The sequence below is a fragment of the Rhipicephalus microplus genome, chromosome 2 (assembly GCF_043290135.1).
Source record: "Rhipicephalus microplus isolate Deutch F79 chromosome 2, USDA_Rmic, whole genome shotgun sequence".
Classification (NCBI taxonomy): domain Eukaryota; kingdom Metazoa; phylum Arthropoda; class Arachnida; order Ixodida; family Ixodidae; genus Rhipicephalus; species Rhipicephalus microplus.
The window spans coordinates 266,503,006-266,520,094 of NC_134701.1; the positions used below are offsets into that span (position 1 = coordinate 266,503,006).

The following is a 17,089-nucleotide window of genomic DNA, read 5'->3' on the forward strand; positions in this document are numbered from 1 at the left end:
CATCAAATCCCCCGACCAAACATTCTTTTCATGGGCACGCGCAACGAAATAAGAAAACAGGCATTAACAAAATACACCAAGGGCGTGCCCTTACTATCTACACACGGGACAGCCAACCAGCACAGATCTGGAGAATTCGAGACATAGGAGTGGGGCCTCTTTTGGGGGCGGCAGTCTCCGCAAACGAACCGGTGAGACAAACCCTTTCACCTGGCTGTTAGTGTGGTATGCGTGCTATGCGCCGTACAATTACTTGGAATGTTCGCGAAACTGGAAAGGATCCAAACTAGAGCTGACGAAGGGTAGGACAGGTGGTGAACTCGAGCAAGGAATTGTGATGTTCAAGCAGTTTGAGTGAGTCGTGTAGTGCAGTTAGTCTATGTTGAAGAACCGAGTTACGACCCCGCTTAAAGTGCAGTCAGTCTATGTTGAAGAACCGTGTTACGACGCCGCTGGAGTACTTTGTTGAAGATTGTCGCCAGGACGACGACCAGCACTGGAGTTCGTTTCAGTGTTTCCTTCAAAAAAATATTTGAAACACATTCGAAGAATAGTGTGAAGTACACAAGCGTGGTGAATACTCAAGGCAGCTAAGGCCGCTAAGTGTTCCTGTGCAGTTTATAAAAAATTGTAGCGCCGTAAGTTTGTTGCCGTTATTTTAGATACCCTCTTAGGGATTTTTTGAGTTGTAATTGATACCTGCCGATTGTGCAAGTTTGTGTGATGCCTTTACTGAGAATACTTATTTTGTTTGTGTTGTAAACTCCTGACTTTAACTCGGTCTTTGGAACAATACGGGCGTTGTTGGTGCCTTAAAAAGACCTACATTTAAATTATGCATGCTTTTGCGGTGCGTTTCTTGGTGGGCCAACACGTCAGCCCTTGGAATCTATCAGGTTATTGTCCCCCCATGAACGGAATCAGTGACCCTTTTCATTTCAGGTGAGTCAAATGGCAGCATTCGTCGAGAGTACCGAGGCCTATACTCGACGAAAGATTGGCCCTCCTAGGGAAATCTGTTCAAATATGTGGTGTAATAGGTACTCCTAATAACGATTCAGAATCGAACCGGTATTGGGCAATTACAAAACGCATTATTTATGGCCTACTGTCGCACGTAGCAATGCGTGTGAAAGCGTTTCTCATGGCAGGAGTGGTGGCGCCAGAGTGGCGCGAGGTGAACTAAGCTCGTCCGGCCGCTTTGGCGGCACACAACAGGAGCACCTTGTTTTTGATCCAGCAGCCGTGGTAAAGATAATAATCCTCGAGCACGATTCTCAATGTCTTTACCGTGTGGACGGTCCACTTTGGCCTCTGCTGATTGGCTAGAAATCAGCGAGCAGCGCGCCCCTCTTTACTGTCCACCTCCTGCAATATCATTTTAACGTCGCAAAGCTTTCAGAACTCTCGACACAAATGAGAGGGACGAAATTCATTTCACGGCAATCAATGCTGTGCACTGACGCAGTATCTCGCAGGCCATGCATGAACTATAATCAAGTTAGCCTTTGAATGTGGTTTAACGCGGACGTCCGCCTACGTACCTGGAAGGTCGCTACGTGTTTCCTGCATCATTTTCACACACCTGAACTCATTCACACGGATGTTCAGACTTGCCAAGTTTAAGTGTCTTCCAAACGTAAATTTTGTCCACTCTTTTTGTCATGCGGTCAGAGTCAGTCAATGCAGTCAAGAGTGCGATAATGTCCCAGCTCATTGCTCTTTCAACTTACTGAATGTGCTTCTCCGAAGTGGACATGTCTACAAGGTTGAATACATCGCAAATAGGGAACCCTCAAAACCATGCCTGCTCACTCACAAACTTGTGTGTGCAAAAAAAACTCAAGTGTGTCGCTATTCAATGAAGGACGCCATGGCTTGCTTCACTTGACAGCAATGCCACTTATGGACGTGAGCTTTTCTCATGTTGCGATAAACATGGAATAAAGCACAAATGGCTAGACGATACATTTAAATATTACAATTGAAATATCAGGCATAATGACAACAAAGTATCAAGACTAATTTTAAGTACTGCTATGTTAAGCAGCAGTAAACAACCTACGATGTAGCACCTTGAATGCCTCCGTCGCAGAGTGCCAAGGCACGAAAGGTGCATTATGCTTTTCATTTTAGGTACTTTCTCTGGCTATTCAATATTACTCATTCCTACCTATGTGACAAATGGCAAGCCTGTCTCTAGCACAATAATTTACAATATTTTCATATCTACCAATATCTCCTGACACTTTCTTAGCAGTTACTAGTACTGTTAACACATTAGGCAAAAAAATCTGTCAGCACGGGTTGCGTAGAGCCTACGTTTCAAAAAGCGGAATTGTGTTCCTCAAGGCTAGAACAGAACCAGATATAACGAAATATTGGTTATAAAGAAGTAAATGAAGAATGGTCGAGCAATAGGTAACAGTGTCAGGAATAAGCCTTTAAAACGAATTTCAGGATATAACGAAGTTACTTTCATGTCAGATGCAACTTTGTTATAATGAGGTTTAAATGTATTTCTGTTCTAGCCTTGGGAAACGCAAGTTCGCTAGTCGAAACGTCGGCTCTACACAACCCTTCTTTTCGAATTTTTTTCATTGCGAGTTTCCATCTTCCCCTTCCTGCAGTTAACACATTAGTATTACAGTAGAATGTCGATGAATACGAATTTGTAGGGAGCACGCAAAATATTCATATCATCCCTAATTTGTATAATCGTATGAACCAAAAACGAGTTAAAGCTGATCATGAAGATGAACAAGAACTTCATTGAAGTTGCTTACTTCTCGCTGAAAAAAAAATTCCATGATGTTCTGAACTTTCCCGCTTTCACTGCCACTCAATAAAGTGCCGGTTTCCTCACTCATGCTACTGGCGCTATAAGGCACTTACACACTTGGCATCAAAGAGCGCGAAAGCAGCAAAACTAACTGGAAATTCACCTGCATTTTTGCTTAAATAAGCAGCCGGAAAACCTTGCCGCGCTGTCCACACGAAAAAAATCGATTCTAGAGAATTCATGCCAGACAATTCAAGTGAAAATGCTCGAGTGGCTGCAAAACCACGTCCGCACCCCTCGGAAATGTTCACATTCATTTTGCTCTTCGTATACATTCCGCAGCCGCCGCTTGAGAATTCATTCCTGAGCGTTAAAATCTGAACCAAGTTCTAGTTATGCATGCAAAACAGTGAAAAGAAACAGCTTACACTTCTATAAACATTATTTCAGGAGATATGCCAGAAAAATCGACATGAGTAGACGCACCGGCAACGACAGATTCAGCTGGCAGAAAAAAGCGAGACACGTTAGGGCATGCCGACTCACTGCTGCTGTATCTCTTCTACTTCCAGTGTTCCCAACGATTGTAATTCAAACCAGGCTCTTGATGAGTGCATCCTTTTCAAGGCCATGAGCTTGGTCATGCTGCACGAGCAGTTCGCGATTACGTGGACGCGAGCCACCGCCGACCATGCCTAGAGTTCTAGGTTAGTCTAACTATGCCCGCCGACGCCTTTGCCGCCATGTTGAATGTAAAGCTGGTTGCTTGCATCATGTGGTTTGATTGCTAGTGCAGCCAGTGTAGCTGAAACCATAGCAGAAAGGCGACCTGCTATCATGTGGCGGCAAAGTTGGTCTCCACTGATTTTTTCGCATCAACCTCACGGCAAGGTTTTCCGGAAGCGAAGCGGGGAAAGTTTCGGTGAGTTTTGCCGCATTCGCTTTTTTCGAGGTCAAGTGTGAACGGGTCTTCCTCCCACAAATAAGGCGCATTGCACCACTCGCATGCAACGGTTAATTGCACAGTCATATTATTGTTGGTGGCTGGGGAAACTATTCATATAACACCGAATCACAGTGTTTTATATAATGTAGTCCATTCGAAGCAATCTTAAAATTGGTGTCATGGCAAAATTCGCATCGACTGTAGCTGTATCAATGAGATTATACTTTACGAACTAAAAGAGAGACAAAATGTTCAGTACCTGCGTGGGCAACACCTGAGTTGTGCACTTCTCCTGTGGACAACGGAGCTGGCTTGCACAGCCACTCTCAATTTGTATGCGAAAGTGCTCGCGGAGGCAGTCTCGGCAGAATGGGTGGTCGCAGCCAATCATCAGCTCAAAGTCGCAGCCCTGTTTGGACGTCAGGCACACTTGGCACGTCAACCACTGCAGGTCAAATAGCCGCCGCTTTTCTTGACTGTTGTACTCTACAGGAGAGTAAGAATCGGTTTGGGTTCGCATTAGACCATCACACGTGGCAGATTATGAGCATCACTACAATAAAAATGGCAACAAAATTTGAAGTTTTATATACCAAAACCTAAGTGTATATATAGGGTGTGCCACAGCGGGGGAATTTAATTAATACTAGCCGCCTTGAGAACTTTACCATGCACCTGAATCTATCAACAAGGGCTTTGTTGTTTCAATTTCACCATACTGCCATTCAGAAATCAGGCCCATGATTCTCCACTCACAAGAAAATGTACTAATGCTTATGCACTTACCGTACTTACCCAATTCCAGCGCACACCTTTTTTCCGGAGAAGTATACCTTATGAGTTAGCGTTAGTTTCAGGTGCTGCCTCCTACCCATGGGATATTTATCTTTTTGGGTCGGGTAAGTCAGATGCGCGTTGGAATCGGTGACGCGTTGTAATCGGGTAAATACGGTAATTTAGGCTACAGTATGTACCTCTATAGGCCTGAACACGAAACAAGTTAGTAAAACGACTATTTTATGCACATGCTTCTTCCAAGCCTTTGTAAGCCGATGCAAGGCTCAGACCGTGGATTGGCAAAGAAGTTGGCATAATAACTTATTTTCGGCGCACACTGACACACTGACAGAGAGAGGGAATGACAACAGCGCTACTGACAACTGAAGGCTTTATTCAGAAAAGGAAAGTACACATATCAATGCTATCACCCGCTGCCCATGCACACCATCATAGTTTCCAAGTCCAGGGCTATCGCACCATATCAACTGTACTCAATATCTCCTTCAGCAGCGACACTTTTTTTTTTCCAATATAATCATTGACAGCAGGCTGATACAAGACAATTGCCTAATGTGAATGTGAAATGCCTCCGTGATCTCCCGTGCAGAGTGATAATGGTGCCTAAACAAACGACTGTATTTGAAAAGCACTGTATAAAAGGTCGTGGAGGCATTTCACATCCACATTAGGCAATCATCTTGTATCAGCTAGCCGTCAATGACTATCTTGGAAAAAAAAGCGTCGCTGCTAATGGTGCATTCAGACGACGGACCGAATCCGGATTTGTCGTGGACGCGGACAGCTAATCCGCGGATGGTCCGCCTGCAGGCGCATCCACACGACGAACGGTGTCCTAGGGGAAAACAGCCGGATTACCCTCGACAGCAGATTCGGCGCTCACCTGCGCCCGCTGGCAGCAGACCGGTTTGAGAGTATTCAACATGGATGCCCGCAAGAAGCGAAGCTTGGCTGCGATGTCTGTCGTGTTGTGACAAATGAACGAGTAGTGTTATTCTTTCAGGAGAAAAGGGAGTTGCTAGCAGGATATTCTTTCAACTACATTATTCTCCACTTGTAGAACTTTTAAACGTGTCTCCCGCCTTTTTTTTTTCTTTTAGAAGCGGCAAGTCGCCGGTTGCAGAAGTTGGAATATTTCACCACCATGACGGCTGAAAATCTCGCGTGTTAAGCGGTGGCGGCGACATTTCCCGAACCACCAAAAGTGATTTCTGCATATTTAATCACCTGAGAACAAAGTCTCCGGAAACTAAGTAAACAATGCTCAAGCGTAGATGATGTCGACCAGTCATGCAGCTGTCCGCGAGCCATGGAGGACATGCCGCGAGCAGACGAAAAGTGTACTGGTTGCCACCGTCCCCAAGCTATTCCGCTGAAGTACCGGCTCTCCCCCGCCAGAATCCCGATGTGAGAAACAAGTTGGGTTCATCCGTCCGCGAGCCGCACGGACGAGTCGCGGACGAGGGGAATCACTGATGTGAGGTCACGTGACGCGCCGTCCGTCCCGCCACATCGGGATTCGATCCGTCGTCTGAATGCACCATAAAGGAGATATTGAGTACAGCAGATCTGGCGCAGTAGCCCCGGACTTTGAAACTATGATGGTGTGCATGGGCAGCGGGTGATACCATTGATATGTGTACTTTCCTTTTCTAAATAAAGCCTTCAGTTGATAGCAGAGCTGGTGTCGTTCCCTCTTTTCGTCCATGTGTGAGTGTGCACTAAAGATAAGTTATTATGCATTCATAACAACTAACTTGCCTTGCAGTAAGGATAACTCTGCTTATAACGAACCTCCATGTAACGAATTCATCGATATAATGGTTTTTCTATTCCCAACTGTTACTCCATGGAGGCACATGTATTTGCGACCTCTGTGTCACAAAGTAACAGCGGGAGACATCCTTGATAAAACAAATTTTTGCCCCAAACAAGCTAGAGATTTAGCCTAGGATTTTGTCATTTTGGCATGAGCGTGTATCTTCTGTAGGTGTCCCGCTGCCGGCGAAGGGCGAAGCGGCGGCAGCGCTCACCGGCATTGCCACTGTTCTTGCCGCCGCGGGCACATGCGCGGATGTGTCCTCCCCCTCCCTCCAAACCGAAAACGAAACAAGAAAACTACTTTTGCGTTGGCAGTGCCATGCCTTTAGCTAGCGTCACATATGTGAGGCCACGCTGCATATGGAGAGCGCTTTACCGAATGACGAGCTCGAAAGGACCTTGATCATCATCTGTTCATCTTATCAGGAGTTCAACTTATCAGAAGTGCCCCCAAAAATGAAATGCTAGCATGCCACGTGCGCCCAAATATGTTGCTTGAAAATACTAAATGAAGTATATTTACAATGGGCAGGAAAAAAACAAAAAAGGCATTTATTTGGCTTAGCTTGATGTTTTCAAGTAGAGTATTTACACTAATTTAATGAGTACTAAATTTTGCGAGCTTATAATAAATATGCTCATGAATAAATTGCTGCCACATTTTAACAATGAAATTGTAGCACGACCCTATTTTCACGATTAGAAAAAAAATAAAAAAAGGAGAGACAGACACAATTCTTTTTCAAGGAGATGAAAATTTATTCTTCTAGTACTTCACCTTCTGAGAGGCTGTGTTACTGGCTTTGCTATCACTTTTGGATACCCCTCCATTGCATACGGCTACCTTGACAAAGCCAATATACGAACAAGTTGCTTATGAAAGTCTGCAAGCTTTTGTTTGAGGTTGGGTATTCTCTTAATTTCAGACCAGAGTAACTTTTCCTGAATGACGTGCAGCTTAAGATCTCCATTTACGCTACTCACAATCATAAGCCTCGGGCACACAAAAAAGACACGACAAAGCCATATTCAGTGTGCAAGATGACCTTCCTTTGTTGTGCACTTTCATAACGAAAATGGCACATCACAATTTGATACATTTCACTGGGAACAGATATAATGTGTGCAGCCCCTGTGTGCTCAGGCGCCATTGTATGATGGGGATGGCAATGCATCTGACTCCTCTGATGGGAGTGCTAGTGCCGCATATGTGGTTTTGATTTCATGTGATCACAATGCACATACAATCTTTGTTGCAATTTTCAGTTTTATTTAACTTTTTTTCGCCCCACCCCCACGCCCTCTTATGCAGTTTCCCTATAGCCAAGCCCTTATGGTTCTTCAGTTCTCCACTATACTTAACGCCAGTCTTTGTTGGTCGCTGCGAGAGTTCGTCTTAACAGAAGAGGCCTGCTACGCAGATTTCTTTTTCATTGAGTCCATGGGAAACCAAACAAAAATTCCCAAGCTGTTTCTCTTAAGTGAGAATTCATCTTAACAGAGTTCCCCTTAACGGGAGTTCACTGCAGTTTCCCGCAGAAACCGTGTCGTTCACCCTTCGTTTTCGACGTCGTGTGGGCGTGTATGGTTTCACTGCGCGCACATGATGTGGCCACCGATGACACTATCGAGGAGATGTCAGATTAGGCACCGATAGAAACTTCCAGAGACCATGGTGACAAAGATGGATCTTCGGAGGTCGACCCGTCACGCGTATCGTCTAGCTTCGAGAGTTTGCAGGACCGTAGTTCTCGCGATTAGCCGATTAGCTCTGTCAACAGCATGACGCCGCGTTGAATGCAATACTAACAAATTTTAATGTTATATACGAAGTAAGGCTGGCATCCAACTCTTTTGGGTTCGATATCGCAGAACTTCTACAAACGCTGGTGTAAGCAAATACGGCAGCTCCAGAGAGGTGCTCTTTCCACACAGTCTCTTCGCGTTGAAAGCGCACTGATGCTTGCCGAGATAACACCCGTGCCTGATATTGCGACCACGTCCTTAATATTGTTACGGGGAAGATTTATTCACCGAGAGCTGGTCTTGCTAACGGCTTAAAGAGCGCACAGTCATGCAGGCCAACAGGAGAAGCTCGAGAGTCCAACCCTCTACAACCACGTTGTCGTCTTCTTCATTTGGGTGCCAATTCAGCTGTGTCGGGGTGACAGTTTCATACACGTATCATCACCCCGGCCCGTAAGGCACCGTCTTGGTGCCTGTTAAATGAGCGAGTCGGCGTTGTAGGGCTTGAGACGAGAAACGTGGACTACTTCCGTTCTGGGTGCAGCAGCTGATGAGTTTGTGGTAGCGGAAATCTCGTAGGTCACAGGTGTGACCTGACGAATGACTCGGTAGGGCCCGGCGTATCGCGATAGTAGTTTCTAGCAGCGGCCAACACGTCGAGATGGGAGCCACAAGAGAACAAGAGATCCCGCAGAAAAAACGGCATCTCTATGTCGACGGTCGTAAAGGGACTTCTGTGCTGTCTGCGACGACAATAACCGAGCGCGCGCTACCGCGCGTGCCGTGAGGGCCCGGGTGATCGCATCCTGAGTGTACGAAGTGGAGGATGGGTGGTCTGATGAAAGCAGTCTGTCGAAGGGCAGTAAGGGATGACGTCCGAAGAGTAGATAAAAAGGGGAGTAGCCCGCTGTTTCATGACGCAACGAGTTATAGGCGAAGGTTACGAACGGAAGAGCTATGTCCCAATCAGTGTGGTCGGTAGATACGTACATGGAAAGCATGTCCGTCAATGTGCGGTTTAGGCGCTCCGTAAGGCCGTTAGTCTGAGGGTGGTAAGATGTGGTGAAGTTGTGACGGGTAGCACAAGATCGGAGTAGGTCATCAACCACACGAGATAGAAAGTAGCGACCACGGTCTGTGAGCAGGTGAGTCGGAGCGCCATGCTGGAGAATAATGTCGTACAGCAGGAAGTCGGCAACGTCGGTTGCGCAGCTGGTTGGTAGCGCTCGAGTGATTGCATACCGAGTGGCATAGACTGTGGCCACTGCAATCCATTTATTTCCAGTTGTAGAATTCCATTTATTTCCATTTATTTCCAGCGGGTTCTTCACACAACCCGGCTCTGGAACTCCGCTGTGGACGCCAGCTTTCTCCAGCCGCGATGCCTGAAACTGGCACTCAGGCCTCGCCATCCGCGCCGGCTCCATCACCTGTGATTCCCCCCCATCTTCTCGACCCTGGCACGTTTTCCGGGACGGACAGCACGGACGTAGAAGAATGGCTCGCATTATTCGAGCGCGTCAGCAAGCACTACAGGTGGGACGAAACGCTTATGCTGGCAAATATTCTGTTCTACCTAAGGGGTACGGCACGCGCCTGGTATGAGACGCATGAAGAAAAATTAACCAGCTGGGACACATGCAAGCAAAAGCTTCGCGATTTGTTCGGTCGGTCAGTTGCTCGTCAGATGGCAGCCAGGCAGGACCTCGCGTCGCGTGTTCAATCTTCGACGGAGTCGTACGTCACGTACATCCAAGACGTACGTACTGGCACTGTGCCGGAAGACGGACAAAAACATGTCCGAGGCGGACAAGATCAGCAACGTGTTGAAAGGCATTGCTGATGATGCTTTCAACATACTAATGTGCAAGAACTGCACCGCTGTCGACTCCATCATATCCGAATGCCGACGATTTGAACAAGCAAAAAGCAGGCGAATCACCCACCACATCGCGAGACTACCAAACACTGCTGCGACTTCGTCTTGCGAGGATTCTGCAGCACCCCGTTCACTTGCGCCTCCTGCCAATATCGCAAGGATTGTTCGCCAGGAGCTGGAAGCCATGGCACCCGCTTCCTATCAGCCCCCTGCGCAAGACCACTGGGCAACAGTCTCGCTCATTCAAGCCGTCGTACGCCAGGAGTTTGCTAACCTGGGCGTCCCGGTTCCCCAGCCGCAGCCCATGAGCACTCCTGTCCACAACGCTGACCACCACTCTGCCCCACTTGTCGCTGCGGCAGCTTCGACTCCTCGGTTTCCACCACGCTACCGAAATCCATCTGAGTGGCGTACGCACGATGATCGACCCACCTGTTTTTCTTGCTCTCGAGTTGGGCACATCTCCCGCCATTGTCGCAACAGGGGGTATTTCCGGCCAAGCTTTCGTAATGTCGACCGCCGTCAGGACCGTGGACACTATTCGCAACCCGGTTTTTCGGATGACCATATTCAGGACTCTTCAGCTCGCCGTTCATCTCCACGCTCCGAACCGTCCTACGCTGACGTCGTCGCCCAAAGAAACTGGTCAAGCCGCTCGCCGTCACCTCAGGGTCGGCTGTCACGCTCCCCTCAACGCCACCGCTCTCCGTCACCGGCTTATTCTGGCCATTCCCCGGGAAACTGACGAGTGCAGCTCTTGGAGGTGGCGCTGCGTTGACGACTCGGAACGAAAACTCTCAACCGGCTACAATTTCAAGACGCAATTTACTTCGGGTGTTCGTCGATGGCCACACCGTTACTGCTCTAATTGACACTGGTGCCCAAGTATCTGTTATGAGTTCTACACTTCGATCTCGCCTGAAAAAAGTTCTCACACCAGCTATGTTCTCTACTGTTCGAGTTGCTAACGGAAGTCAAACATCGGTGCTTGGTATGTGCACTGCCCGCGTTACTGTTGCTGGCCACCACACTTCCGTTCTCTTCGCAGTCCTCGATGCTTGCCCACACGACGTCATCCTTGGAATTGACTTCTTAACCGCCCACTCCGCCCTCATCGATTGTTCTACCGGTATCTTACGGCTCGAATTGCCTTTGCGCTCCGATTTCACTCCTCCAAGTCGCACTCGGCTACGATCCGTGGAGTCTCTACGGCTACCGCCCCAGGCTGCTATGTACGTTCCTCTGTCGCCCTTCCCGTCCGTTCCTGATGGAGACTATCTGGTAGCTCCCCTCATTGATTTGACCCTTACGCACCACATCGCACTACCACATACTATAGTGATTGTTGCTAACAACACGGTGCTACTTCCAGTTCTGAACTTCTCTACGTCGACCCAAGTTCTTCCCCAAGGCATCACTTTAGCCGATCTTTCCACCCTTGATGAATGTTCGATTTGTTCTTTTACACCTGACACTAAGACCATGGCGAAACCTGTCATCACGTCGCAAAATAAGGCGTTCCTCGACAAAATGATATCCAGCTACCTCTTACCTTCCCAAACTGCGGCGCTCCGGGGTGTTCTGTTTTCTTACCTGGATATCTTTGACGTCGACGACCGTCCCCTGGGCCGCACAAGTGCCGTAACCCACCGCATCGACACCGGCGACGCCAGTCCACTCCACAAACGCCCATATCGCGTGTCACATGCTGAGCGCCAAGTTATACAGACGGAGGTCGAGAAAATGTTGAGTAAAGACGTCATTGAGCCTTCACCGAGTCCTTGGGCCTCCCCTGTGGTCTTAGTTAAAAAAGAAGGACAACACCTGGCGCTTTTGCGTCGACTATCGCCACCTGAATCGGATCACCAAGAAGGACGTTTATCCTTTACCCCGAATCGATGATGCGCTCGACTGCCTCCACGGCGCCAACTATTTCTCGACCCTTGACCTTCGATCCGGATACTGGCAAATTTCGGTCGACGACCGCGACCGCGAGAAGACAGCATTCATCACACCCGACGGCCTTTACCAATTCAAGGTCATGCCTTTTGGGTTGTGCAATGCCCCGGCTATGTTTGAACGTATGATGGACTCTCTTCTTCGCGGTTTCAAATGGTCAACCTGCCTTTGCTATCTGGATGATATAATAGTTTTCTCGCGCTCCTTCGAAAGCCACCTGACTCGTCTCTCGGCAATTCTTGACGTTTTTCGTTGCGCTGGTCTCCAACTGAATTCGTCGAAATGTTCATTTGGACGTCGGCAGATTAAACTACTCGGCCACCTTGTTGACGCCACTGGTGTTCAACCCGACCCTGACAAAGTCCGTGCAGTCCGAGAATTCCCGGTTCCGCGTTCCACACAAGAAGTTCGCAGTTTTATTGGGCTCTGCTCATACTTCCACCGTTTTGTCTTCAACTTTGCGGATATTGCTAGGCCCCTCACGGATCTCCTCAAAAAGAATGTGGCCTTCTCTTGGGGAAGAGACCAAGAACATTCCTTCGCGTCGCTAATTACTACCCAGCACCTCCACCAAAAGATGTTACGGGGAAGATTTATTCACCGAGAGCTGGTCTTGCTAACATCTTAAAGAGCGCACAGTCATGCAGGCCAACGGGAGAAGCTCGAGAGTCCAACCCACTACAACCACGTTGTCGTCTTCTTCATTTGGGTGCCAATTCAGCTGTGTCGGGGTGACAGTTTCATACACGTACCAATATCAAAGTTCACCCATGCTACTCGACCGACCACCTTTCCCCCTCCTCCTGCGTTTTTTTCATGCTCATTCAAGACGGGTCGTTTCCTTTCTGTTTCGGCATTCGAGGGCAGTTTTAACACGTGGGAAATGTTATCTTGTGCGCCTTCCAGGCGATAGAGATGGGCCGACCCATTTGATCTCTGCTTCAGCGGTGCTTGCGCCCTTTTACTTGCTCGTAAATCAATTTACACTTGTTACGGAACATGACGGCGATGGCAAGAACCCGCCGATGAATGCAGCTTTTTACCGCTAAATAAGTGTTTTGGGCTAGTTCTGCCTGCAGTTCCCCAATTGTTTAATTTGTGCATTTCTTTTCTGTATTTTCTTACCGAACCCACATATAACGAAATCCTCTCTACAACGAATTTTCGCGAGAATTCCAAAATTTCCTTATATCCTGGTTTAACCAAAAAGTTGGTCCTCACTCAGACTCGCTGAAGGAATGTATCTTGCTCTAAGAGCTCACTCCGACTCATACTCACCAATACTTTCTTCAACTGAACTCACATGGACTCAGACTTGCTCAAATTTTCCTCAGCCAGACTCTCTCCGACTCACAACCCAATTTTAGTCTGAGTGAGTCGATTGATGAGTGAATTTGTCAACGGTCGTCGGACAGACGCATTCTGTTACTTCGGTAACACAGGCTCAAAGCTGTCTTCTAAGATATCAATATAGACTGTTTACAATGTTGGCCGCACTGGAGTTCGCCCTACATCATTTCAACTCAGCTAAAAGGTGCATGAAGAACTCACCCGTAAGAAAAGTAGCCAATGTTTGTGGGTCTACTGCCTCCTTAAAGATGCGAATATCAGTGTGTCCCCAGCCATGGTACCTGTAGCACTTTTTTAATCTTGGCCTTCCTGCGGTGTTGAAAAATACAAATATTAATTAAAATGATCATTCTACAGCAACACATTGGCATAACTAAGGACCAAACGCTTGCCACAAACGAATTTACAGTCACACCCATTTATAACGATACCCGTTTCAGTAGTAGTAGTATAACTGTTAGATCAATGAGTACTTGCCACTGTTGACTTTTGTATGTTCTCTATGATTAAATAAATATCCTAGCTTACACTGCATTACCGGTTATAACGATGAAGTCTGGCTGCTGGGTTTCCATGCTGAAAAGTAACGGAATGCAAAATCATTATAAAGGATGAAATGAGAAACTCAAGCGGCTGCCCATTCCCCCATCACCCCAATGGCCACCACCTACAGAAGTAGAGTTGCAATCTTCTGGGTATCTCCAGCAATGTGTGCCTCCCCTATCACTTCTCCAAACATGAACAGGCACTCCACGCCACATCAAGGTGGTACAGTCAAACTTCAATATATCGAACATGGATATATTGAATTATTGCCTATATCGAACGGTTCCTATATCACGCGGGAAATCGCATGCATTATTGATTTTTTATTTCGAACAAAGTTTGATATATAATGGATATATCGAACTCAGCCATTCCAAACCGCCCGCGCTCCATTGACAGGCGGCGAGCTTTCCCGCAACTCTCGAAAGTAGGGGTAGAGCGGCGGGCGTTTACGAATGTTGCACACATTGATGGCGCCGAGAGCGCCTCTTTAACGTAGCGGCGTACGCGCGCCACAGCCTTGCGGTAGAGGTTCTTGAATGAGGAAAGTGAAGAGAAAAGCGCGGAGCTGTTATTTTCTTTCAATACGAAGGCACCGACACGGCTTCGCGCGGGGGAAGGAGGAGTGGGAGGTAAAGATTGAGGAGGAAAGTATAGGAGGGAAAGGACGCAGACGACTGTCTCGGACGCGGCCCACGCTGCCGCTGGGAAAGGGAAAGCAGTCAGGCGAGCTGGCGTTGGCGCGCCATGTGCGCGCTTTACACCCGGACTCACGCCGCAGCCTTGCAGCTTGCAGTCGTTGCAGCCTCTATGGTGTCAACGGCACACTGCGCACTTGTTGCAAGCTCCTCGGCAGGCATCAGTCGTTGTGCTCGCAGTGTTCGTGCATTCGGAATTAAGCCTGTGGTGCGCGACAGGCCTAACTCCGAACGGCGGAGCTCACGGATGTGGAGATTGTCGCCAAAGTTACTGCTGAGCAGCCAAATGAAGACACTGCCGAGGTGGATCCCACAAGCGCTGATGTTGCCCCGCTCCCGACATCAGTTGAGGTCGTAGCTGCCTTGGCCCTTGTGCGCCGCCACTGCAGCGCGATTGAAGGCACCGGCCTATCACTTATGGATCGCTAGACTATATTGAGGACGCAGTCGTCAAACACGCCATGGCCAACAAAAAGCTGGCTACTCTTTCAATATTTTAAACCAACACAATAAATACTATGTTTGAATCTTCAAGTGAGTTTTTACTGCACCACGCTTGAATGGTTCGTTGGTTGTTTTCGGCAAGCTGTTGACGCATTTTTTTTGTGATTTTTTTTATATCGAATTCTGGATATATCGAACTATTTCGTGATCGCCGCGCCGTTCGATATATCGAGGTTCGACTGTATTGCCTTACAATGTGACAGCAGCCCCTTTCGGTTCCCGGTATACTTCACTGCACATCATTCTGGCATTGCGGCGAAACTGAGTTTTGAAATCTGCTACAGCCGCAAGCGGATCGTGTCAGCTTGAAACAGCGCTGGTTTTAGCTTGCAAGATCATCAACACAATAGTGGCATCAGTTATAAGCACTTTGAGCAAAACAAAAGTCGCAATAACGAGACTTTCAACGAGTTTCACCGAAATTTTGGATGTTCATTGACTTTGGCTTTATGACGCTAGTAGTGGTGCCGTGCTAGATTCCAAATTTTCAAGAATGTCCAAAAAATCTGCATCTGTGTCATCCCTATCACGGCACGTTCCACCCAATATTATCATTCTCTCACAACAGTGTGCCGTACCCTGCACTGCTTCTTTTTGTGGAAACCGTTTTCAACGATTCTTAGTAACAACAATGAGATTTTCCTTGACACTTAAATACTGTTATATGTGTGTTTGATCGTACTACAGAAGTTTGTTAAAAAAGCACAAAAGCATATTTTCAACTTAGAATAGTCTCTACCACAAATTTTTAGTTAGTAAAAGAAGACAATTTGCATACACGGAGGCTGAGAAACTTATCACATGTTAAGTCTGGCAATAAAGCCAATCTTGAAATATCAACCCTAGTGCGATATTCTTTAGTATTGTGTCATCACGACATAGCACAAACTTAGGAGACACAGTAGAACAGCAATGCTACTGACTACGTATATTGATAATAAAAGGTGGAGAAGAGTGTTGCATCTGTTTATTCTGGATTTGTTTGGATGAGCAATTTGGAATTATTCATCTATGATTTTATGGATGAACAACAATGGCACATATAAAAAAATCATGGCCACCGCCTACTTACTGAAGGGAAACGTGCGAAGTCTGCTCAGTTCCTTGAACAGTGGTACCAGGCTGTGGCTAGATTTCAGTTGCAGGATGTCGGATGCTTCCGTGTCCAACAAATTCATCCAGCGGTACAGAACCACAGTGAAGGGGTCTTGTGCCCAACTGCGATCCAACGCCTGGCTTAACTGCTCCAGCTGCAGAAAAAATACTGAGATCATCAGCTTTACATCAACCATGAAAATGTAAGAACATTGACAACCTTGAAAGTATTTAAAGCATGAATGTTGCGAGTTATACATATTGTCACGGTATCATGACATCGACGAAGAAGCAGAAAGTATGTTGAAGATAAAACTGTTTATTTGGGCGAACCTGTGCCCGGTAAACGAAAAGTTAGATCACAGTAGCAGACTTGTACTGACAGCGGCGTACAAAGTGTCGGCCGTCGATCAACTGACAAGCGGCGAAGCGTTTCAGCATTTATACCCTCGCCATCGAATATTCTAGTGTTATCGCTGACGGCGACGTAGGTTTCAGGATAATCTATAATGTTCATAAAGTGGGTGTAATCTTAACAAAATAATCTACTGCCATCACGAAGCTTCTCGAACGATGCACTGTAGGCATGGTTTGCGCTGAGAACTACTGACAGTGAAACGCCGCAATAACAAAACTTGAGGACGGAATGTGGCATTACCCTCCTCTGAAAAAGGCGTCACGATGCTTAAGACAAATACAAGAGAAAGATGCATGCAACAAAAATAAGATTAAAAAAAAGTACAACAAAAAATAGGTATAAGCAATAAAGCAAAATTATAAAGAAACAAATAATACAGTCATTATGTTCCTTAACGTGCATGGACAACTTCAGGACATGCACGGCGCCGTTGAGAGTTTGTGATTTTGTCGGGGACAACCTCGTAGTCGAGTGCACCAAGAGACGTCAAACTACCTTGTACAGTCCGAAGTACCGTCGCAGAAGTTTTCCGCTCAGTCCTCGTCAG

At 47.1% G+C, this 17,089-nt stretch overlaps 1 protein-coding gene across 1 annotated transcript in view; it reads right to left on the reverse strand.

Annotated features, from left to right (window-relative positions):
• LOC119170026 (E3 ubiquitin-protein ligase RNF14) overlaps nt 1–17,089 on the reverse strand; it is a 40,544-nt gene that overhangs the window by 13,114 nt on the left and 10,341 nt on the right. The window contains exons 4-6 of the mRNA XM_037421042.2: nt 16,102–16,279; nt 13,483–13,590; nt 3,988–4,214 (exon numbers count right to left, since the gene is read on the reverse strand). Coding sequence (XP_037276939.1) covers nt 3,988–4,214; nt 13,483–13,590; nt 16,102–16,279 — 513 coding nt within the window. The remainder of the gene's footprint in view (nt 1–3,987; nt 4,215–13,482; nt 13,591–16,101; nt 16,280–17,089) is intronic.